The sequence below is a fragment of the Triturus cristatus genome, chromosome 5_1 (genome assembly GCF_964204655.1).
Source record: "Triturus cristatus chromosome 5_1, aTriCri1.1, whole genome shotgun sequence".
Lineage (NCBI taxonomy): Eukaryota > Metazoa > Chordata > Amphibia > Caudata > Salamandridae > Triturus > Triturus cristatus.
The window spans coordinates 671,300,917-671,325,016 of record NC_140587.1 but is presented as its reverse complement, the minus strand read 5'-3'; the positions used below and the strand labels follow the sequence as shown (position 1 = coordinate 671,325,016).

The 24,100-nt window shown below is 49.4% G+C and overlaps 1 protein-coding gene across 1 annotated transcript in view; it reads right to left on the bottom strand.

Annotated features, from left to right (window-relative positions):
- Positions 1–6,154: 6,154 nt before the first annotated feature.
- Positions 6,155–24,100, bottom strand: part of LOC146831356 (myb-related transcription factor, partner of profilin-like) — a 34,725-nt gene continuing 16,779 nt past the window's right edge. The window contains exon 3 of the mRNA XM_085603886.1: positions 6,155–6,285. Coding sequence (XP_085460012.1) covers positions 6,155–6,285 — 131 coding nt within the window. The remainder of the gene's footprint in view (positions 6,286–24,100) is intronic.

Here is a 24,100-nt window from a genome sequence, read left to right as displayed (position 1 = left end):
CCTGGTTTTGTTGTTATTCTCCAGCATGTCGGCAGGCCCAGCCTACATGATGCTCTAGTCAGAAGGCTCTGTCTGCATGATGCTGCATGAATGCCTGAACATTGTGCACTTGCATTGGCCTTTGCCATGACTTTGTTAATTTAATGTCCATTGTGATCTTGCATTTGCCTGTGCTTGTCATTGTACTTTTGCAGTTGCCTATGCTTTCCTCCTAGGAGCCGCCTTTCAATGGAGCGGACATTGGAGCTGCTTGAGCACACTGTAATGGTGGCCATGTTGGGTTTGGCTTGTACTATAAAGTGGACCCCGCCAGTTTCTCCTCACTCTCTATTCTTCTGACGAACAGTTTTCCTGGACTGACGGTGGAGAAATCTCCTTGCCTTCGCATTGCATGGGGGACGATATCAGGATCCGATAACTCTCAGCATGCTGCTTCAAAGAGCACATATCATTTTGGGTCCTTCCCGCTGTGACGATCCTGTCCCACTGTGATTTTAGAGGTAGGTCAGGCCTCCTGGTAAGAGCGCAGAGGTGCTTTCTTTGTAATTGGACATAACCACCAGGAAGGTATTAATTTTTGGACAATCCAGGAAGCGCATGTCATTATTGGTGTCAACGCTTTCATCTGTTTATATATATATATATATATAACTATGCAAAGTCTCTAATATATGAACACATATTGGCAGCATCAAGCCAATAGTAAATAGTGAGGCTGGTCCCGCATGTTTGCGGAACTCAGAAAGACTGTAGGAACTGCTTGTGAATAAGGGAATCGTAGACCATCCGCGGAATATTGCCTACTGTATTACAGAATTCCATTCCAGAAAAGAAATAATAAGACTATTGCTTGGCAAGGCAGTAAGAAGTACATGTGATGGCTATTGAGTATACATAAAACTTCAACAGATTACGAGATAAATGCAAGGCTAATATGGTTATATGTGTTTGTTTTCTTTTCTCAAAGTGGATGACGCAATTTCACAACTTTAGATCCACAGTCTACAGGCAGCAGGTGATTATCTAATAAACGGGGTATTCAGAATGAGGGCATGAGTTGGATTGTTCACATGCATTTGTTCTTGTCTTACAGGTCTCCCACCCCTCAGTTCCTTCCCCCAAACGTTTTCCCTCTCCTGGCCACTCCAATATTATGGCATTCAGATTTGGTGTTAACAGGAGGTGGACCCCATAGTCAGCGAGCAAGCTCCGAGGAATATGAAACATCCTTTGACAGATTCTTTTCCGTGACACTTTCCTCGCTCCTTTCTCAAGGTGATGTCCTAAGTACAGGACTTTTGCAAAACTGTAACTTAGTCGTAGTATCGGCTCATTGAGGCAGTGCTCCGGTGCGGTGAGGCGTGGTGGGGGAGGGGCAGGGTGGGGGGTAGTGAACTCTGGCATACGGCCGAACGGAGTTAAGTAAATAAATACATTATTAAAACAAATTAAATTGTGCGCGCTGCATCGCCAAATGGCAATGCATGCGCGCAATGTAATTTGTTGTATTTATTTATTTATTTACTTAACTCCGTTCGGGAGTATGTTGGAGTTTACTACCCCCCACCCTGCCCCTCCCCCGCCCCGCCTCACCGCCCTGCAGCACTCCCTCGAAGGAGCCGCCACTGCTTAGTCAGGCATACATTATGTTCATTCTCTGCTAAGTATTCAGAAGTGCAATAGTATCAAGTCTGCAAGCTTTTTTCGTTTTTGACGTCACCAATAAGTCATCAATGTACTGCACTAACACTGAATTATTTGGCATTTCTAAAGACTCAAGATTCTTTTTAAGTATCTAGCTAAAAATTGTATACGCTTGTGGGACTTGCCACCATGCCAAAACACCGCTGCCGAAATGGAAAGCAAAAAGATATCAGCTATCTTCATGCAATGGAGTTGAGAAAAAAGCCTGACATAAGTCAATAACCAAAAACCATTCAACCTAGCATCGAGTTTGAAACAATAGCATAGATGAATTTGGTAACACAGCACAACATGGGACAACAAATGAGTTTACCCTTTGTAAATCCTGCACAATACGATATTTGCCATTTGGCTTCGGTAAGCCCATATGGGAGAGTTACATGGACTTCCCATTATCTCCTTTAAGATACCTTGCTCAATCATTGAGTCAATCAAAGGAGTATTTCTGGCAATAGTATTTGGGAATTAAATTGTATTGTGGGATTCTCAGAAATTCTGCATTTGGTTTAACAGTGATATTGACTGGTTCAACACCTTTGATTAGTCTGATATCTTTACCTGTAAAGTCCCAGACTTTAGGTAACACGGTGTCTCTCAATTCAATGGGCAACTCATCAGGAGAGGATGCATTCCCACATCAGATTTCTGTCTGGTAAGTTTAAAAACAACGTCCTCATCATTTGTATGAAACGCGATACCTCATGGTGTGCAGTTCATGGAGCAATTTAACTTACACAGTAAGTCATGTCCAAGCAGATTCACTGGATTTGTGTCATACACTTCAAATCGATGTTGATCCTCACCCAACCCTATTTTAACTGTGACAGGTTCTGAAATTGGGGTGGACAACTTTTTATTCGTAACTCCTGCAACTTGGATACTTTATCGCGAGAAGGGTATGTTTGGAACCTCTGCTGTTCTCACAGTAGAGCGGGTAGCACCAGTGTCAGGAAGGAATGAGGCATGATTCCCGTCCAGTTCTCCATCCATGTAGGGACCACTCTGGTCTACCTCTAAGGCTGCAGGTAAGTATGCAGCCCTCCTCTCTTCTCAGGCACCATCAAGCTGATCGGTCCTGGTCAAAATCATCAAACTGGATCAAATACTGTTGTGTTACATTCTGGTTTTGGAAAGAATTTGTGTTCGACCGCTGATTCTGGTTTACATTGTACCTTTGTACCTGCACCTTCTTTTGAGGCATCAGAGCTTGGGGCATTTGCATTGACTGAGTTACATTAGAATTTTGCATTCTCTGGCCTTGTGCCTGCAGAGTCTGTACCATGTTATTTCCTTGAGACTGTGCATCTTATACATTCTGCATCTGATTCCCTGCATTATTCATAAAGAATTTACACTTGCATAGCCAATGCCCAAATTTTCCGCCAGCATAACATGGATTAATTTTCTTCAGAAGCGAAACATCAGCACCAGTTCTTAAATCTACTGGGTTACCACACCTCTACCTTGCGACTGAAAATTATTTTGCTGTAAACCGTTTACACCCTGCATCATCAGAACTTAATTATCTCCCCCTTGTACCAGAATTGAGAATTAACTTTTTTTCGTTATGCAATTCAGAATTGTGATGCAAACAAAGATTTGCATAGGAGCAAAACAAATCAAAACACTTTACTTGGTGATGTACAAATGACATATATTTGTAGAAACTGGATTTTCAGACATTGTTTACTAGCTTTAAAACCACATCTCAGTGGGGAAATGCTGTGGTAATTTAAATGTTAAATCTGCTTATTGCAAATGACTGTGCGCTGCTAATTTATGCTTTAGCTATGCATTTATTAAAAGTGACAATTTTTAAACATGATTTGAAAAACATTCCTGCCCCTGCACTGATGACAATGTGGTTAATGAACTGAGGCAAGTCAGCAGTCATGTGTATCCTAAATGAGGCTAGATTGTATTATATATGGATCAAACGTTTAGCCTATTAAATCAAACAAAGTAGTTTTCTGTACAGCAGGCATGCTGAACCTGTATATTTGAAGGTGCTCTCATATGTGATAAAGAAGAAAACTGCGTTTTGGTGAATTAAAATACTTGCCCAGGATCACATAATTTGAAACCAGATTATGAGTCAAGAGCAGTATAATTAGGTCAAGTAGATTATTTAAGTCACTTGACCTGCAGGTCTAGAAACATTTTAAGGATTTTTTGAGGCCTGGGAGCTTTTAGTTCTGTCCTCCCATTTACAGGAGTAACAAGTGTATGCTCTTTGGGACTGTCATGTATTAATGGTGCATTTGGAACCTCAGCTGTACCAGTGTTTGGCAAACCCTCACTCTGAGTCTAATTGTAAGGTAGTGGATGATTCATCAATAAATCATTTAAAAGTTTTTCATCTATGTCACTCTCTTCTACTTCTTTCCATGTGTCGTTCTTTTCTGTCTCTGTATGTTTTTGTTTCCTTTGCTTTTTCCCTAGTCATCTTTTTTACTTCTAACACAGGATATAATCTTGAGCCATGTACAATATCCGCTCTCCACCTTTTCTGTTGTCTATTCTATCTAGCTCTGCATAATGATCTATAGTCCTACTGTTTCTTCCTTGATACTGTTCTCTCTCTTTCTGATGAGCCATGTGATCCCATGTATTTAATGCAGTAGGTCTAGGAGATTATTTCATACATTATCCTCATTAGGTTCTCAATAATTGTCAAACTGAATATCCTATAGTGAAGAAACTGTTAATCCTTGTCTCCCTCTGTACGTTTGTGTCACAATGCAAGCCACAAACATGGATGTAGTCCTTTATCCATCATGATATTGTATCCTGGCATACCCTCAGGTGGTGCTTCTACCTTTGCTCTAACAGATATGGTCTCATCTTTCTTTACCAAGTTCCGCAATGCCTTAAAATATTTCATTTTATTCTACATTTTGTATTCACAAATGTCTTCCATAAAAAATCCAGGCCATGAATTCCTCCTACTATTCACCTATTCAGCTATCTCAACCAATAACAGTGTGACGCTTATGATGTGGTCAACCAATCCCAGTTCGACTTTACACCAATCGACGAAAAACATAGCGCGACACACTGTGACATCAATCTCGCTCTGCAGCAGCTCACCCACCTTTAAAATTTTCTTTAGTTTTCGTTAGGCAAAATCACAATACAAGACAAGTAACAAATCAAATGTCTGCTCCACTAAAGGAAAAACACTCTCACAAGGCAGTTAAACATTGTTCTACTATCATTTACTTAAGTGAAATCTCGAACAGCAGGATTTCACCTTAATTGATACAGTTATTCCCTGTGCACCTGAGGCCAACTATACTGACTGTTTACAACTAACACACACAGAAACCTTTAACCAAGATGTTGTCGACGGCGTCTCACGATCAATGCCACAAAACAGCAGTCAACTTACTCAGTGTCTTCTACACTGACACAACCCCATAGGTAATATCTTGATATCTTAGGCCATGAAAGACCCGTTTACCACTTCAGCTTTTTTACATCAAGCGCCTCAATCACACATGGACTTTAACCATTTCACTGTACTCACCAACACACAGACATTTCAAAAACAGCAATCTTAGCATACGTAATAGCAATACACATCCCTATTAATACTCACACTTCTTTGCTGCTACACGTTGACTTCATCCAGAACGATACACCGTTAATACTCCATCAATATTTCTCTTTGCCAAACAAATTTTTGGAGCTCTTTGGACTTGGGAAACGAAACTATTTTTAGCACACTGAAACCTCACTTATCTAGACGAAACCAGAGCTCTGCTACCACTTATTTTATCCAGCAGAAGCGTTATAATAGTTTTAAATTTTATGTCTTACCTCCGCTACTCACTAATTTATCCCCCTAACCGTATTGGGCCGTCTTCAGTTAGACAGATTGCAGAATTACCCTTACCACAGAGGCAAATGGTCCTCTGATTTATCTTTCTCTGCCGATAGTAGGGGTGGGAATGAGGGTGTCCAAAGCTAAATGTTAGCCACCTAGTGAGGACCATTAATTGGTGACTAACTCACAAGTTCGAGATCAGGTTCAAATACACCAATCTCAGGACCATGCTTAAGAACTAAAGTATTGCAATGAGAAAACCCAACCTCCTAAAGAAGTTAAGTCTAACGAAAATTATGCACACTAGGAGCTCTGCTACTGCAACACAGAATTAAAGAAGCAGAACTTTATACTCTGAAAGATTTGCTGATTCTCCCTACAATGCATTTTATATTTGAAATGGAAAATAGAACAGCGCAATAAAAGACCATCTGGATACAAGAATAGTCTCAGGCAATTTAGATAGTTTGATTATTGTATTAATGATCCAAAATCCATACAGATAAGCAATCTCTTAAGCATTTTAGTCAATAATTTTACAGCATGTCGTACAAGACTACACATTTCTGTCAGAGATGCGAATCCAAAGAGGATAGTTTAAAATAGTATTCAGATACAAGGTTACAGATTCCTGCCACCGTTAAAGTCACCGTTAAAGTCAGAAGGATGGTTCATTTCTCTAACAGCATCCAAAGGTTCTGAAACAACAGGAATCAAATTAAAGCCCACTAAGGGCGAGTCCATAAGCATGACTAAAAAGGAAAAATCATATAGTTCAACAAAGAAGGATTCAAACTCACTGTTTAAGGCAGCATTGTCAGCAAATGGCAGTATAATATAACAAATCAAGGATGGTTTGGAAGATCATAGGAAAAGCATTTAGGCCCACATGCATCAAGCTAATTTGCGATCGCAAACGTTGCGAATCGCTAATAAATGCCGTTTGCGATCGCAAAAGTGCTTCTTCCAATGCGTGAATCAAATTCACAGAAACTCATAGAATTCCCTATATTAGCGATTTCTTAAACTCCGAATCTGTAATAGCAATTCTGTATTACGGAATCGCAAATAAGAAATCCCAAAGTCACATGCAATAAGAATTCGCAAATACAGAATAAGACAAGAATCGCAAATTGCACCTCCTAAATAAGAAGAAACCATATCAGGTAGAAAAATAACACATTCAACAAATCAGGTGTAAATCATCAGCAAAGTACTTAAACAGTCCCAGAATGCATCAGAGTGTCCCACAATGGCAGCGCTCTATGTCATAGTGAGGAGGATGAGGCTAAGAGCAGCAGCACAGAGAAGAAGAAGGATACAGGAGAGAATCTTCAGAGTGCGCGTTACTTTGCTAGGGCAGATGGAGGAAGAGATTTATGACAAGTATAGGCCGAATGCTGGCACAATCTGAGAGCTCATAGCTGAGTTAGACCCAATACTGCAGCGTCAAACTCGGGGGACACATGCCATCCCCACCCATGTGCAGGTCCTATGCTCACTGCATCTCCTAGCCTCAGGGATCTTCCAGGGAGTAATTGCAACAGCTGGCGGTGTCTCACAAAGTGCCCTATCGCGCTTCTTCAACACATTCCTAAATGCCATGTTGCAGAGGATACACCACCACACCAGGTTCCCCACAACACCACAGGAATTGCTGCAAACCAAATTAGATTTTTATCAGGTTGCACAATTTCCACATGTTATTGGTTGCATTGATGGTACGCATGTACCCATATGTCCCCCCTCAGTGAATGAACATATCTACCAGAACCGCAAATCATACCATTCACTGAACATCCAAATAATATGCAATTCCAAAACAATTATCACAGATATAGTGGCAAGTTACCCTGGCAGTGCCCATGACTTCAGACATAGTGACATACACAGACGTCTGCTTGTGGGTGAATTTGGAGAAGGATATTTGCTGGGTAAACACATGTCATACTGTCTTGCACACCTGTCCGCCATGGTGACACTTAGCAGTACCTAATGTATGTCTCTTGTTAACATCCTGTAGGTGATAGTGCATACGCTGTGAGGTCCTTCATCCTCACTCCCTATCTGAATCCTACAACACGAAAGGAGCAACGATACAATCAAGGACACATCGCAACACGAAATGTGATTGAGAGGACATTTGGTGTACTCAAATCCAGGTTCCACATCCTCCACAAAACCGGTGGGGCTATACAGTATAGACCGGAGATATGCTGTAAAATCATCGCTACATGTGCTATGTTGCACAACGTTGCCACCAATAGGGGCATTGCCCTGGAAGACTCTGATAGCGAGTCAGAACTAGACATATAGCCAAGACAACCACACCAATCAGTACACCGTCCAGGCACAGCAGAGGGGAGACGGAGACGTGCAGAAATCACGCAACATTACTTCTAACGTGAGTAATAAAGACACAACACAGATTTTATGTAAAGGTTTATTCTGCTTGGTGGGTAGTTGTGTTGATGCACACATTCCATTGTTAGACGAGTGCAGTGTGGGTGCAGACAATTAGACAGTCATTGTCTTGGCACTGCAACATTTTTGGGAGATAGAGTCATAATTCTGGTTACGTCACAAGATTGGCACAGGTGCCATTCGCTACTTCCTCCTGCCACGCCCTCCTGTGGCCCTGTTTGTAGGCTCTGCTACCACCATCATGGAAGCCTCTTTGCCGGCCTGACTCCTGGTACTGCGTCTCCTGTCTTGTGACACAGGTACCAGTAGGCTGCTCAGGCTGGAGCCCTTCTCACTGTACCCCCCTGCACGCATGAGGCTGCCGCTAGCTGCTGCAGTTTGTAGTCCTTCCACAGCAGTGGTGACCTGGATGAGACCCCTGGCAACATACCCGCAGCAGTGGCCCATCTTCACTTGCATGCTGACTGCACCCCTTGAAAGCTGAGCCGTGGTGTGACTCAGCGTATTGATGGCCCGGGTGTAACTTTGCATGCGTGCTGTGGAAGTCTGATGCCTCCTGCACATGTCCTCAATAGCACTCGCAACACGGTCTAGTCTTCCATTGTTCGCCCTGTGCCTTTCCACTACACCAGCTGTTAGCTCCTTCAGGCCTTCATGTATACCACCTGCTAGACCTGGTACCATTGGCGTGAGTCTCCCTTCCATTTTTTCTGATTGCCTCCTCTGTTTTTGATATGTTCTGCTGGTTTAGATGCTTTGGGCACTGTGTAACTGCTATTCAGTGCCACAGTGCAAGTGCTCCCTATGTTAAATTGATGTATTGATTAGTGACTCCATAATTGGGTTATTTGATTTACTTGTCAGACCCTAGTACAGTGCACCATGTGTGCCCAGGGCTTGTAAATCAAATGCTGCTGGTGGGCTTGCAGCACTGGTTGTGCCACCCACAGAAGCAGCTTGTAAAGTGTGTCTCAGGTCTGCCATTGCAGAGCCTATGTGCAGTCTGGTACTGCCATGCTGACTGACCAAGTGCACCCACTTGCCAGTCCCTAATCTTCCCTTTTCTTCATATCGGACACCCCTATGGTAGGCCCAAGGGCAGGGTGCATTGTAAGTATAAGGTAGGACATGCCCTGGTGTGTGTGTGGCATGTCCTAATGGTGAATTACAGCCATTTTCGCTTTTCACTATTGCAAGGCTACCTGTTCCCCATAGGCCAGAATGGGCAGTTGGATTATTACATCTTATAATCCTAACTGACTCAGGGAACATGGTAGAAATTCGAGTTTAGTATGCCTGAACTCAGAATGATAAAATACATCTTTTGGTGAAGTTGGTTTTAACATTCTGTGTTTGAAAATACCACTTTTAGAAAGGAGGTATTTTCTTACTTAACTGTCCAAGCCTGCCTCTGCTAGGTTGTGTATTGTGTGTCTGGTTCTGTGAGTGACAGGGGCTGGAGGATTCCAGGGGAGAGGGTGAGTCAGCACAGGGCTGAATAGAAAGATCTGCATGCAGATGGGTGGGAGGAGTTGCACCTGGGACCTGAATAGGGCTGTGCCTTCCCTCCACAATGCTGGCTCCACCTCTTGTGGTGTGTCTGATGCCTCTGCCCTGCACTCTGAAAGGAAAGAAGGAGTCTTGTCAACAAAGTTCTCCAGGACTGACCAGAACTGGTTTTGACTAGGCAAAGGCCTCTCTGCCTTCAGAGAACAAAGAGAAAAGTAGTATAAATATGGGGACCCAGTCCCCAAGACATTAGATCCCTTCTGGAACAACAAGAAGAAACCTCTGCCAAGGAGAAGAACCAAAGGAAGCTGTAGGAGTGGACTGCCCCCCTGCCAATGTGCTGTGTTGCTGGGTTGGCCTACTGTGGTGTCTTCAGTGCCAAGGAGAGGAGAAGGAACTTTGTGTGTACTTCATCATCTTGCAGGATATTTCTCCAAGGGCTTGAACTTGTGCTTGCCTCCTGCTGAAGTCTCAGGGACAACAGACTTCACCACCAGCTCCCCTCTGACTTTCCTTGCTGGGAATTCTATCTGCAGAAGCCTGCGTGTTGCTGGGAGCAGGAAGCGCGACACAATGAGAAGCGTGTCGCTGCCGCAGCTGTAGACATTGCATCACCGGAGAAGCGTGCCGTTGCCGCATCTCCCAGAAGCATGCCTTCATCGCAGCTGTCTGCTGTCGCATCACCGGAGAAGCACGTCTCAACCGTGAGGGTCGTCGTCGCATCATCGGAGAAGAGTGTCGCAGGGCCTGTCACGGCTCCAAAGTACAGAGTTGCAGCAAGACTTCCAGGGTGTTTCGCATCATCTCAACGTCGTTGCATCAAGGGCGCCATCTTATCGCATCGCACAGGATTGTCGCATCGCATCTAGGCGCCATCAAGCCGCATCGCAACCAGGCTGCAGCACGAGAATCTACGCATCACCTCCTCTCCGGTAAGGATCAAGACGCATCCCCTACTCTGCGCAAGCATTGAGGCGCGACGCATCGTCTCCCCCAAAGCAAGGAACCGACGCATCTCCAACGCTGCGAGTCTTTTGTTTATTTTGCATTACGCATCCAGGTACTTTTGTGAGAACTGTGTCACATTTACCAACAACTTGAACTAAGTTAATTCTACCATCTTTAAGTCAATTTTGAGTACAGTATTGTGGATTTTCGTCGTTTGTGGTCTTGTGTTAAGTCTATATAAAGAATACTTATTTTTATAAAACCTGTGTGGTGTCCATCTGTAGTGTTTTCACTGTATTACAGTATGTGTTCACAAATGCTTAATACACTGCCTCTGAGATAAGCCTGTCTGCTCGTGCCAAGCTACCAAGGGGGTGAGTAGGGGTTATGCAGTAGTGTAATCCCCTTTCGCTGACTTAGAAGCAAGGGTCCCTATTTAGTCAAAGGTACCTACATCTGCCAACTAGAGACTCCCAGTTCTAACATTGGTGGCAGCGGTGGGATTTGAACCTGCATTTGTGACTCATATACAGTGATTGGTGTACACTACTAGTGAGCGCAGACCAAACGCGACCACATACTTTTTGGTAGAATTTTTTTTCCTTGGACTGTTATTTTTTTCCTGAGATCTGTTGCCCACCGGGCCCCTGAGAAGGATTGGGGAGCTGGGTTGTGGAGCCGCTTTGTGAGTGAGGGGAGGGATACTTTGTTAGACCTGCCCATTGAACATAGGATGTCTTATGACCTAATGAAGGAAGCCCTGATGGCAAGGTATGGTTTGACCCCAGAACTCTATAGACAGAGATTCAGGAATTGTAAGAAACTGGAGGGAACCACTGGGGTAGAATATGTGTCTCTCTTTTGCATAGCTATGGATGGTTGGGTGAAGGGTAGCAACGTGGATTATTTTGAAGAGCTCTATGATTTGTTTGCCAGGGAACACTTGCCTGCTAACTGTTTTCCAGAGCTACACCAGCACCTTATTGATAGCAGCAAGTTAACTAATCCTAGGAAGCTTGCTGAGGAGGTGGACCGCTGGGTCAGTACCAGGGTCCACAAGGGTCATATGGGAGATTCCGCCAAAAGTGGGCAGGGTCCCCAGCAGAAGAGTGGGGGCACAAGGGTAAACAGAGGGAGTTCCAGAAAGAGCCCCAAGGTAATTCCCAAGGGAACCAAGGGAAGGGTTCCCAGCTTGCCCCTGAAAAGAAGCAAGAGGTCCCAAAAGGTAAACCTGTTCAGAGGGGCCCCTACAAGTGCTTTACGTGTGGTCAAGTGGGCCACCGTTGGTTTGATGCACAGTGTCCCATGAAGGATTCCAGAGTGCCACCAAGTGCACCACCCCGTCAGATGGCGAGTGTAGCCCTGGGAGGGGAGGAGAAGGGTGCCCAAGGTGGGTGTGGTCCCGCAGAAATGTCCCTTGTCTCATTAAGAGACTTTGGGATGGTCCCTCAAGGTCAGCTGCCTGATAACACTAAGAAATACAGCCAGTGGGTGACCATCAGTGGCCATAGAGTGGAGGCTCTTAGAGACACAGGAGCCAGTGTGACAGCTGTCAAGTGTCACATGGTGTCTCAAGAGCAGGTTGGCCCCAATGCCTTTTACCCAGTTGTTGCTGCTGACAACACAGAGAGACGCTGCATGGTGGCTCAGGTTCCCTTTGAGTGGGGTGGGGTCTCTGGTACTCTTCAGGTAGCTGTGAGGCCTGCCATGCCTGTGGATTGTCTGTTGGGCAATGATTTGGAGAGCTCCCCTTGGGCTAAGGTGGAGAAGAAGGCTAATTTGGAGATGTTGGGTCTGCCTGAGTGGGCGTGTGTTACCACTTGGTCTATGGCAGCCAGTAAGGGTGTTGAAGAGGTCCTGGAGCCTGAAAGTATGGCCCAGGGACCTGCCTTAAAGAGAAGAGGTAGGGGCGCGGGAAACCAGTCCCCATTGTTCCCACGATCCAGGAGGAGGCAGACCTTGAGGGGGATGCCCTGGACCCTACAGAGGAACAGGTTGCTGAACTGGGGGACCTGCCTAAGCTGACCCATTGGCAGCAAGGAGGAGGACCCTCCAGGGAGGAATTTTGTGCAGAACAGAAGAAGTGCCCTTCTCTTGTGGGTTTGCGGCAATAGGCCACAAACCAGGCAGCAGGTGATCAGTCTGGATCACATTGGATCTACTGGGAGAATGACCTCCTGTATACAGAGCCTAAGGTTGCTGAGCCTGGGTCAGCCCATGTGCTGGTGGTACTCCAGCGCTTCAGAGCCTTCCTACTGGGGTTGGCTCATGATGTACATTTAGCTGGACATCTGGGGCAGGACAAGACCTTTGAGAGGCTTGTCACCCACTTTTATTGGCCCCAGATGCGGAAGAGTTCAGATACTCATTGTAGGACCTGTCAAACTTGCCAGGCAAGTGGGAAAAGGGAAAGGAAGCAAAATGCTCCTCTCCAAACTTTCCCGGTAGTCAGTACCCCCTTTGACCGGGTGGGCATTGACATTGTGGGGCCACTGGACCCCAAGACAGCCATGGGCAACAGGTTTATCCTGGTCTTGGTGGACCATGCTACCCGGTTCCTGGAAGCCATCCCGCTCATGACAGTGATGGCTACCGTGGTGAGACGTGCACTGTGGGGTTCCCCAGAGTGTGGTGTTACCTACAAGTTCACCACTCCTTAACACCCCCAAGGTAATGGGCGGGTTGAAAGATTCAACCGGACCCTTAAAGGCATGATCATGGGTCTTGAAGAACCAATGAGGCATAAGTGGGACGTCCTCTTGCCATGCCTTCTGTTTGCTTACCGTGAGGTGCCGCAAAAGTCCCTAGGGTTCAGTCCCTTTGAACTGTTGTATGGACACCCGGTAAGAGAACCTTTGAGTCTGGTCAAGGAAGGCTGGGAGCATTCTCCCAGTAAACCTCCCCAGGATGTATATAGTTACATGCTGGCCTTCAGGAACCAGACTCGCCGATTCAGAGAGCTCGCTCAGGTGAATCTGGAAGCCAGCCAGGAAGAGATGAAGCGGTGGTACGGTCAGAATGCCACTCTGATTGAGCTTAAACCTGGACAGAAAGTTTGGGTCATGGCCCCTGTAGAGCCTTGTGCGATCCAGGACAGATGGACCGGTCCATTTGAGGTGGTGGAGCACAAAAGTGATGTCACCTACTTAGTGAATTTGCGGTCTCCCAGGAGCCCTTTACGGGTCCTACATGTTAATTGCCTGAAGCACCACTTAGAAAGGTCCGAAGTGGGCATGCTCCTAGCTACAGATGATGGAATGGAGGAGGAGACAGAGCCTCTTCCTGACCTCCTGTCTGCAACAGAGCAAGAATGGTCAGTGGATGGGGTCAGCCTCTCTGCCACACTGACCCCTGATCAGCAGCAAGATTGTCGCCAACTGTTGGGACAATTCTCTGATTTGTTTTCCTTGGTTCCTGGTGTCATTGAGTGGTGCGTCCATGATGTGGACACTGGGGACAGTCCTCCTGTGAAGCACAAGGCTTACAGAGTGACTGACAAGATCAGGACTTACATCAAGGAGGAGGTCTCCAAGATGTTTGCCTTAGGGGTGATTGAGTCCTCCAACAGTCCTTGGGCCAGCCCTGTGGTCTTGGTCCCAAAGGTTGCCTCGCCTGGTGCCACACCTGAACTCAGGTTCTGTGTGGACTACAAAGGACTCAATTCAGTCACCAGGACTGATACGCACCCCATCCCCAGAGCTGATTAGCTCATTGATCGGTTAGGGGCTGCACGGTACCTCAGCACGTTTGATTTGACGTCTGGGTACTGGCAGATCGCCTTAACTGATGGGGCCAAAGAGAGGTCAGCATTCTCCACACCAGATGGGCACTACCAATTACGGGTTATGCCCTTTGGGATGAAGAATGCCCCTGCCACCTTTCAGAGGTTGGTCAACCAGGTGTTGGCTGGACTGGAAGATTTCAGTGCCGCCTACCTGGCTGACATTGCAGTGTTCAGCACCAGTTGGGAAGAACATCTGCGCCACCTCTGGGAAGTGTTGATGGCACTGCGCGAGGCAGGCTTCACGATCAAGGCGAGTAAGTGCCAAATCGGGCAGGGTTCCGTGGTGTACTTGGGGCACCAGCTAGGGAGCAGCCAGGTGGCGCCCCTGCAACCCAAGATGGATTCCATCCTGGCATGGGAACCCCCAAAGATTCAGACACAGGTGAGAGCCTTTTTAGGACTCACGGGGTACTACAGGAGGTTTGTCAAGGGGTATGGCAACATTGTTGCACCCTTGACTGAGCTGACTCCCAGGAAGTAGCCCAAGAAAGTGAACTGGACTGACACCTGTCAGAAGGCTTTTGACGCCCTGAAGACTGCCATGTGCACAGCACCCGTGCTTCAGGCGCCCAACTTCTCAAAAGAATTGATTGTTCAAACAGACGCTTCAGAGCATGGTATGGGAGCTGTTCTATCACTGATTAATGAAGAGGGCCTAGACAAACCTGTAGCCTTCATCAGTAGGAGGTTACTTCCATGGGAACAGAGGTGGAGTGCAATTGAGCATGAGGCATTTGCTGTGGTCTGGGCACAGAAGAATTTGAGACCATACCTGTTTGGGACTCACTTCCGGGTTCAGAGAGACTACAGGCCCCTCAGATGGTTGATGCAGATGCGGGGTGAGAACCCAAAGTTGTTGAGGTGGTCTATTTCCCTACAGGGGATGGACTTTACGGTGGAACACCGCCCTGTTACAGGACACGCCAATGCTGACGGTCTGTCCAAATGTTTCCGCCTCAGTGAAGAGAACTTCTAAGGGGAAGGGTAGTTCTCCCCACATTTCAGCTGGAGGGGACACGTGTTAGACCTGGTACCATTGGCGTGATTCTCCCTTCCATTTTTTATGATTGCCTCCTCTGTTTTTGATATGTTTTGCTGGTTTAGATGCTATGAGCACTGTGCAACTGCTATTCAGTGCCACAGTGCAAGTGCTCCCTATGTTAAATTGATGTATTGATTAGTGACTCCATAATTGGGTTATTTGATTTACTTGTCAGACCCTAGTACAGTGCACCATGTGTGCCCAGGGCTTGTATATCAAATGCTGCTGGTGGGCTTGCAGCACTGGTTGTGCCACCCACAGAAGCAGCCTGTAAAGTGTGTCTCAGGTCTGCCATTGCAGAGCCTATGTGCAGTCTGGTACTGCCATGCTGACTGACCAAGTGCACCCACTTGTCAGTCCCTAAACCTTTTCTTCATATCAGACACCCCTATGGTAGGCCCAAGGGCAGGGTGCAATGTAAGTATAAGGTAGGACATGCCCTGGTGTGTGTGGCATGTCCTAATAGTAAATTACAGCCATTTTCGTTTTTCACTATTGCAAGGCTACCTGTTCCCCATAGGCCAGAATGAGCGGTTTGAATATTACATCTTATAATCCTAACTGACTCAGGGAACATGGTAGAAATTTGAGTTTAGTATGCCTGAACTCAGAATGATAAAATACATCTTTTAGTGAAGTTGGTTTTAACATACTGGTGCCAATTACGATCCGGTAAAAAAAATTCCCATACGACTCGTATCCGGTCTTTTTACCGTACGAATCGTACAAGTGCCTTACGAACTGGCAATCACGATTCACATGGTAAAAAGTCCATACGAACCGCATCGGGAATGATTTACCACACGTCCTCGGGTCAGAAAATGTGTCCGACACGTCCTCGGACGATTTACCGTACAAATGTGAAAGGTGAAGTCCGACCGAGGAATCACGATCCATCCCGTGCGTCCGATGTGACAACCGTATGGAAAAAACACCGTCCGCACCGAACTCCCATAACAACCATGGAGACATGTGCCCGCATACGCGCCCAACACTCCCCCCCACCCCCGTACGTCCGAGACGTACCCCCCGTGTATGTACACCCCCACCCGTGTATGTACACCCCAGTACGTTCGATTCGAACCCCCACCCCTGAACGTGTCGTACCACCGTCTATGTACACACCAGTACGTTCGAGTCGAACCCCCACCCCTGTATGTGTCCGACCCCCATGTATGTACACCCCAGTACGTTCGAGTCGAACTCCCACCCCTGTACGTGTCATACCAACGTCCATGTACACCCCAGTACGTTCGAGTCGTACCCCCACCCCTGTACGTGTCGTACCACCGTCTATGTACACCCCAGTACGTTCGAGTCGAACCCCCACCCCTGTACGTGTCCGACCCCCATGTATGTACACCCCAGTACGTTCGAGTCGAACCCCCACCCCTGTACGTGTCCGACCCCCATGTATGTACACCCCAGTACGTTCGAGTCGAACCCCCACCCCTGTACGTGTCGTACCACCGTCTATGTACACCCCAGTACGTTCGAGTCGAACCCCCACCCCTGTACGTGTCCGACCCCCATGTATGTACACCCCAGTACGTTCGAGTCGAACCCCCACCCCTGTACGTGTCGTACCAACGTCCATGTACACCCCAGTACGTTCGAGTCGTACCCCCACCCCTGTACGTGTCGTACCACCGTCTATGTACACCCCAGTACGTTCGAGTCGAACCCCCACCCCTGTACGTGTCCGACCCCCATGTATGTACACCCCAGTACGTTCGAGTCGAACCCCCACCCCTGTACGTGTCCGACCCCCATGTATGTACACCCCAGTACGTTCGAGTCGAACCCCCACCCCTGTACGTGTCGTACCACCGTCTATGTACACCCCAGTACGTTCGAGTCGAACCCCCACCCCTGTACGTGTCCGACCCCCATGTATGTACACCCCAGTACGTTCGAGTCATACCCCCACCCCTGTACGTGTCGTACCAACGTCCATGTACACCCCAGTACGTTCGAGTCGAACCCCCACCCCTGTACGTGTCGTACCAACGTCCATGTACACCCCAGTACGTTCGAGTCGTACCCCCACCCCTGTACGTGTCGTACCAACGTCCATGTACACCCCAGTACGTTCGAGTCGAACCCCCACCCCTGTACGTGTCCGACCCCCATGTATGTACACCCCAGTACGTTCGAGTCGAACCCCCACCCCTGTACGTGTCGTACCACCGTCTATGTACACCCCAGTACGTTCGAGTCGAACCCCCACCCCTGTACGTGTCCGACCCCCATGTATGTACACCCCAGTACGTTCGAGTCGAACCCCCACCCCTGTACGTGTCGTACCACCGTCTATGTACACCCCAGTACGTTCGAGTCGAACCCCCACCCCTGTACGTGTCCGACCCCCATGTATGTACACCCCAGTACGTTCGAGTCGAACCCCCACCCCTGTACGTGTTGTACCACCGTCTATGTACACCCCAGTACGTTCGAGTCGAACCCCCACCCCTGTACGTGTCCGACCCCCATGTATGTACACCCCAGTACGTTCGAGTCGCACCCCACCCCTGTACGTGTCCGACCCCCATGTATGTACACCCCAGTACGTTCGAGTCGAACCCCCACCCCTGTACGTGTCGTACCACCGTCTATGTACACCCCAGTACGTTCGAGTCGAACCCCCACCCCTGTACGTGTCCGACCCCCATGTATGTACACCCCAGTATGTTCGAGTCGTACCCCCACCCCTGTACGTGTCGTACCAACGTCCATGTACACCCCAGTACGTTCGAGTCGAACCCCCACCCCTGTACGTGTCCGACCCCCATGTATGTACACCCCAGTACGTTCGAGTAGAACCCCCACCCCTGTACGTGTCGTACCACCGTCAATGTACACCCCAGTACGTTCCCGTCGCACCCCCAACACAACCTCCTAAGTACGGAGCGCACCCCAGGCCCCAACATCACAACCGCATGTACGAGTCGTACCAAGCCACACACAAGGACAGCACCGTACAACCAAATGGCCCATGTACACACCGTACACACGCTCAAAACGCACGTACACAACCAGGACAAAACCAAACAACACAAGAATACACTATTCGAATGGCACAAAGCCACTAAACATGGCCAACAAGCACTAAAAAAACACATCCACTGACCTGCAACTGCCAAAAATAAACAGAGGCCCAAAACACCACCACTCCTTATAACACACCCACCCAAACTTCAAACACAGCCACACCCACCCATGGACCAATAAAAAGGGCCCACATACACAAACCATGAGCCTTTGCAACAGACTCACTGCTGCCAGACACCACAGAACCATACTACAAGCCTCACCACACCTTACACTTGCAAACCTCCACACAACCACCTCCACAAACACCCCCTCATCACATTCACACACACACACCTGCACAACCACACCCCCACACCCACAACCATCCACACACACCCCCCACCATCCACACCCACACCCCTCACCATGCCCACTAACAAGAATCCAAAGTTCAGTAACCGAGAGTTGGAGGTCCTTGTTGATGAAATCCTCAGAGTCGAGCCACAGCTCTTTGGAACATTGGTCAGACAGACCAGCATTGCAGCAAAAACAGCCATGTGGCAGACCATCGTCGATGCTGTGAATGCTGTTGCGGACACCAGAAGGACCAGGCAGGAATGCCAAGCCAGGTGGTACGATCTGCGGAGGAGGGTCCGAGCCAAGATGCTGGAGGAACACAACCAGGCCAACGCCACCGGAGGAGGGCCCTCCCGCAGACCCGTACACTACCAGCCCTGGGAGGAGAGGGTGATGGCCATACAGCCGGTGGAGGCAGTCGAAGGATTAGGAGGACTCCGAGACCCGGGTGAGTACACGAACAATGCACCTCACATGGGGGGGACCTCATCCACAACCAAAATCACTAACAGGCACGCAACCACCCCAACCTATCGCATGACTCAACCACACTCCATGAACACGCACATGCCACTGCCGCCACCATGCCCCATGCACCCAGCTGGACAATGTCACGTCACAGGCCACAGAAAACACCAACACATGACACCGTAACCCGGATGGCGGGAGGGTGGGCCCCAAAAATCACATAGTGCAACTCAGAAGCAGACAACAATGCCCTCTGCCCATATGGCCCAGGTCACAGCCAGACAAACAGTGTGTCCCCACACAGGAAAGACTCGCCAGCAAATGGCAGACGCCTTGCATCAACACATGGGGGTGAAAGCACTGTTTTGCACATGACAGCAGCTAATGAACAGCCAACACTGTGAAAGAGTGGCAGCACACACAACCACAGCAGCAGCGCACACACAGACACTACACCCAATGGGTGCCTGGAGATCAGAAACAAACTCACAGCAACAAGCCAAGGGCCATTCAAAGGACTGGAAAAAGTGTGTGTCTAGGAAGCTGGGCTGAGGGGACAGAGGGTGACACACAGAGGGAGGGAGAGGGGGACAGAGAGGGAGGGAGAGGGGGACAGAGAGGGAGGGAGAGGGGGACAGAGAGGGAGGGAGACACAGGGACACGGACAGAGGGAGGAGGCTGACACACGGAGGGAGGGAGAGGGGGACAGAGAGGGAGGGAGACACAGGGACACAGACAGAGGGAGGAGGCAGACACACGGAGGGAGGGAGAGGGGGACAGAGAGGGAGGGAGACACAGGGACACGGACAGAGGGAGGAGGCAAACACACGGAGGGAGGGAGAGGGGGACAGAGAGGGAGGGAGAGGGGGACAGAGAGGGAGGGAGACACAGGAACACGGACAGAGGGAGGAGGCTGACACACAGAGGGAGGGAGAGGGGGACAGAGAGGGAGGGAGACACAGGGAGAGCAAATCAGCCGTGTGGTGTGTGGGAATGTCTGCTCGTCAGCAGGTAGACTGCGTGCATGTAGCCAAGGGTGGCCAGTGCCAGAACCCCCCCTCTTCCCCATGGCAAAACACAGGCCCATGTCACAACCTGTTCACGAGCACAACGACAGCTACCTGCATTATATAAGTGTGTGGATCCACTCCATGTGCACATGTACAGTGCTACACGGAAGGCGCCAATGCATGGCTCGCCACACCTGCCCACTCCACTGCTGACTGCAGTCACACTTGACGCAGCAAGTAAGACTGTGCCACACATATTTAAAGGGGCCAAAGTGGTGTCCAAGGGACACACCCATGCACAAGTGCACTGTGAGTGGAATGCAAGACAGATCCTAATTCCAAGAGGAAAAGTGCCAACTTTGAAACTGATGAAACATGGATGTTGCATGGACCAAAATTAACATTGTCTCTCTCACACACAGGTCAACGTCGTGGTTCACCCCCCAACACTGGGGGGGAAGACTCACAGGACCCGGATCTGCGGGAGCCCGATCCCACCGGCAGCGATGACTCTCACCACTCTGTGGACGACCCCGACCGACCTGGAACCTCTGGTGTCCAACCACCTGCAGCACCTGCGTCAGGTACAACTGTGCCAACCACCACCCCCACTCCTGCCACATCCCAGGAGACACCCAGGATCCCTGCCCCACCACCACAATGCAGCCAGGCTGGCCAGGAGGGACACGGTGTCCCGGGCACCCAGGAGGAGGCAGGCGACAACGCCAATGCCACCCCTCAGGGGTCCCGGAGACCCGATGTACCCACAAGGGCAGGCCAGGTGCAAGTGGGCAGGGGTGGTGGGAGTGGAGGACGGCGGAGGCGCGAGCCTGACCAGTTGGCTGGGGAACCGGTATTTTCCCATGTCCGTAACATCCTGGACACATACCGGCAGGACACCACGGGCCTGGCCCAGGTTGTGTCTGTCCTCGAGGGGATCAAGACCCAGCAGGCCCAGCAACATGCGGAGCTACATGCCTGTCTACTGCAACACCAACGGAGGATGGAGGATGGACAGGCTGAGCTCGTGACGGCGTACACGGGAATTCACGATACACTCCGTCGGATGGCCGACAACATGGCCGACGCTCCCTGTGCCAGAAGGCGGAGAACATCACTACTCACAGGGAGGGAGCAGGAGGAGGAGGAGGAAACATCCGATGGAGCATCCCAGACGTCGTCACAGCCTGCTTCTGAGGGTCCCCGCAGGAGGGCGGGTCGTCCACGGAAAAGACCGTGAGGGTCGGCGCAACATCACCATCTCCCAGGACACCTGGCCTGGCACCTGGCCCACTGGAGCAACAGCATCACAGCATCAAGAGACATTCTCTGCCACATGGCCCTGCTGGTCACTGTCTGACCAATGTTGACAAAGACTGTGGCATGGACTCTGAGGATTTTAAATGGCAAGGACACCAACTCCCCTACTGAACTTTGGATTCCAAACTCCCGGAAAGCCCCTCACTTTATCCCCCCCCCCCCAAAATAAAAATTCACACCATGAAGAGAAGATGCCTGCTGGTTGCATTATTACCTTACATGTGTGTTGTAAAGTCTAAACATGCCTGAGCTCTCTTTTGACTCCAACCATCCACACCCTGGGGCCTGAGTCTGGCACAGGACACACGGGTCACAGTGTATTAGTCAAGACAGACATGGAGCACCATACACACCCGTGATGGGCCCAACCAGCTGAGGGGGTGGCCGCACAACCGTGCTGACAGACACATTGAGTACAGCAACAGTCATGCGCAGAGGTCAGGGATCATGTCCAGGGTCCTGGGGGGCACCCAGGTATGTGTAGACAGGTGGCAGAACCATGTCCTGCAAGCTTGAGTCCGGTGGATGCAGAGAATGGGGGCCTGGCCAACGTTGGATGCATGGGGATGGCACATGTCACAATACCCACACAGTCATGGACATCATGCCCAATACACGGTCTCAGCCCACACACACAGCTTGCATCTTGCTACTCGACACATCGACACATAGCCACTATCAGGGAAAACCATGCCAGAAATGCTGGATGCACCGTGGCAACACACCAGCATTGACGGAGAAGAGGCACCTTGGAGGCATAGGGACACCTTTATTAGTCATGTTTTCGGGATTGCAGAGGCAACTTGAAGTACACATGAACACATCTTGTGGAGTAACATGTGGGTCCAACACTGGCACCCCCCTTCAGCAGCACAAATGCGTGTTAGCCATGGAACTGGCACACAATTGTCGGCTAACAGCTTAACACCCACAGCTGCTCACGGAGAGACTGCCATACACCATTGATCCGCTGATGTGGAAGTCCCACACCATGTCAAGCCAATGCTAACCGTATGTGTCCGAGGGCAGTGTCACACACATTGATGCCATCATCACAATCCACTATCCCATCACTGATGACTGTCAACCAGGCAGACCATCTATTCAGGTGTACACAGCTGCATGTCGTGTCCCATGGTGATGCTACATGGCTGCAGAGGAACCAAACATCGACAGGGGCAGTGTGCATACATCGTGAACAACTGCCACACCCAATACACCCCAGATGCATCCCTTACCCTATGGAGACTTCCAAACGTGTCCGTGCCTGTAACGCTGAGTCAGCCCACGATGACGTGTCCATGAGGAATAGCAGTGCCACAACAATGCAAGCAGCAGACGGCATGCGCAAGTACCTGGGGAAGAGAGACACACAAGAAGTCAGCCACAAAAAGCACAGCCACTTGCATGTGCATTTACTCGACACATGTATGGATGACAACATGCTAGGTCACAATTATGACTGTGGAAATACAACCATCACTGCCACCATCACTCCAGTGACACACCCACACACACCTCTGACTCACGTGCCATACATGCAGGTGGAGCCACACATCACAACACATGCCACACGGGGACCAATGCATGCACACACAGACACTGGTACTCACCACTAAGCAAAGAAGTCGCGTATGAGCCGAGTCCGGATGTCCTCTTGCGGCTCCACATCCTCCACATCACTAGCCCCATTGCCAAGCCCTTCGTCCTCCACGGGTGGATGGTCCTCGTCATGTTGATCCAGGATGAGTGGCACAGCTCTCTCAACTGCCATGTTGTGCAGCATGCAGCAGACCATGAAGATTTTGCAGACCTTCGCAGGGGCATATGGGAGCGCGCCGCCGGTCTTGTGGAGGCACCTAAATCGGCTCTTCAGCAGGCCAAACGTCCTCTCTATCACTCGCCTTGTCCGGCCATGGGCGGTGTTGTAGCGGAGCTGGGCCGGCGTGATAGGGTTGCGGAGAGGTGTGAGCAGCCATGGCATGTTGGGATAGCCAGCGTCCCCTACATGGGAAGCACATGGACATCGTTAGAAGTGGTGAAGCGGTCGTGCTGGTAGGCTATGCAAAATACAGGACAGACAGACTGTACCCACCAACAACACATGCTCTTTCGTTGCGCAGCTGCATCATCATTTCAGGCATCATGCTACGCCTCATGATGTAGGCATCGTGTGCTGATCCTGGAAAACGAGCACAGACATGTGAAATCACCATGTTGGACTGACACACCACAAGGGCATTGATGGAGTGGTAGTGCTTTCGATTGCGGTACGCCACCTCCCGTGCGTGTGGTGGTACCAAAGCTACATGTGTCCCATCTATGGACCCAATGACATGGGGCATCCCTCCCAGGGCATAGAATCCACGCTTGACCGCAGTCAACTGTTCAGGGGTTGGGAACTTGATGAAGTCATCCAGGTGAATCAACATGGCCTCTAAGAAATCATGCAGCACATGGCAGAACATGCTCTGGGACATGCCACCAACATGAGCTATGGTATTTCGAAAGGTACCCGTGGCAAGAAAATGTAGGGCAGCCATTACCTTCAGCTGGGGTGTCAGTGCCGTAGGATACCTGTGCTGCGGTTGCAGGTGTGGTGCCAGTCTCGCCGTCAACTCCAGAATCAACGGTTGGGTGAAGCGGTAGAGCCGGATGCTGTCATTCTCCCG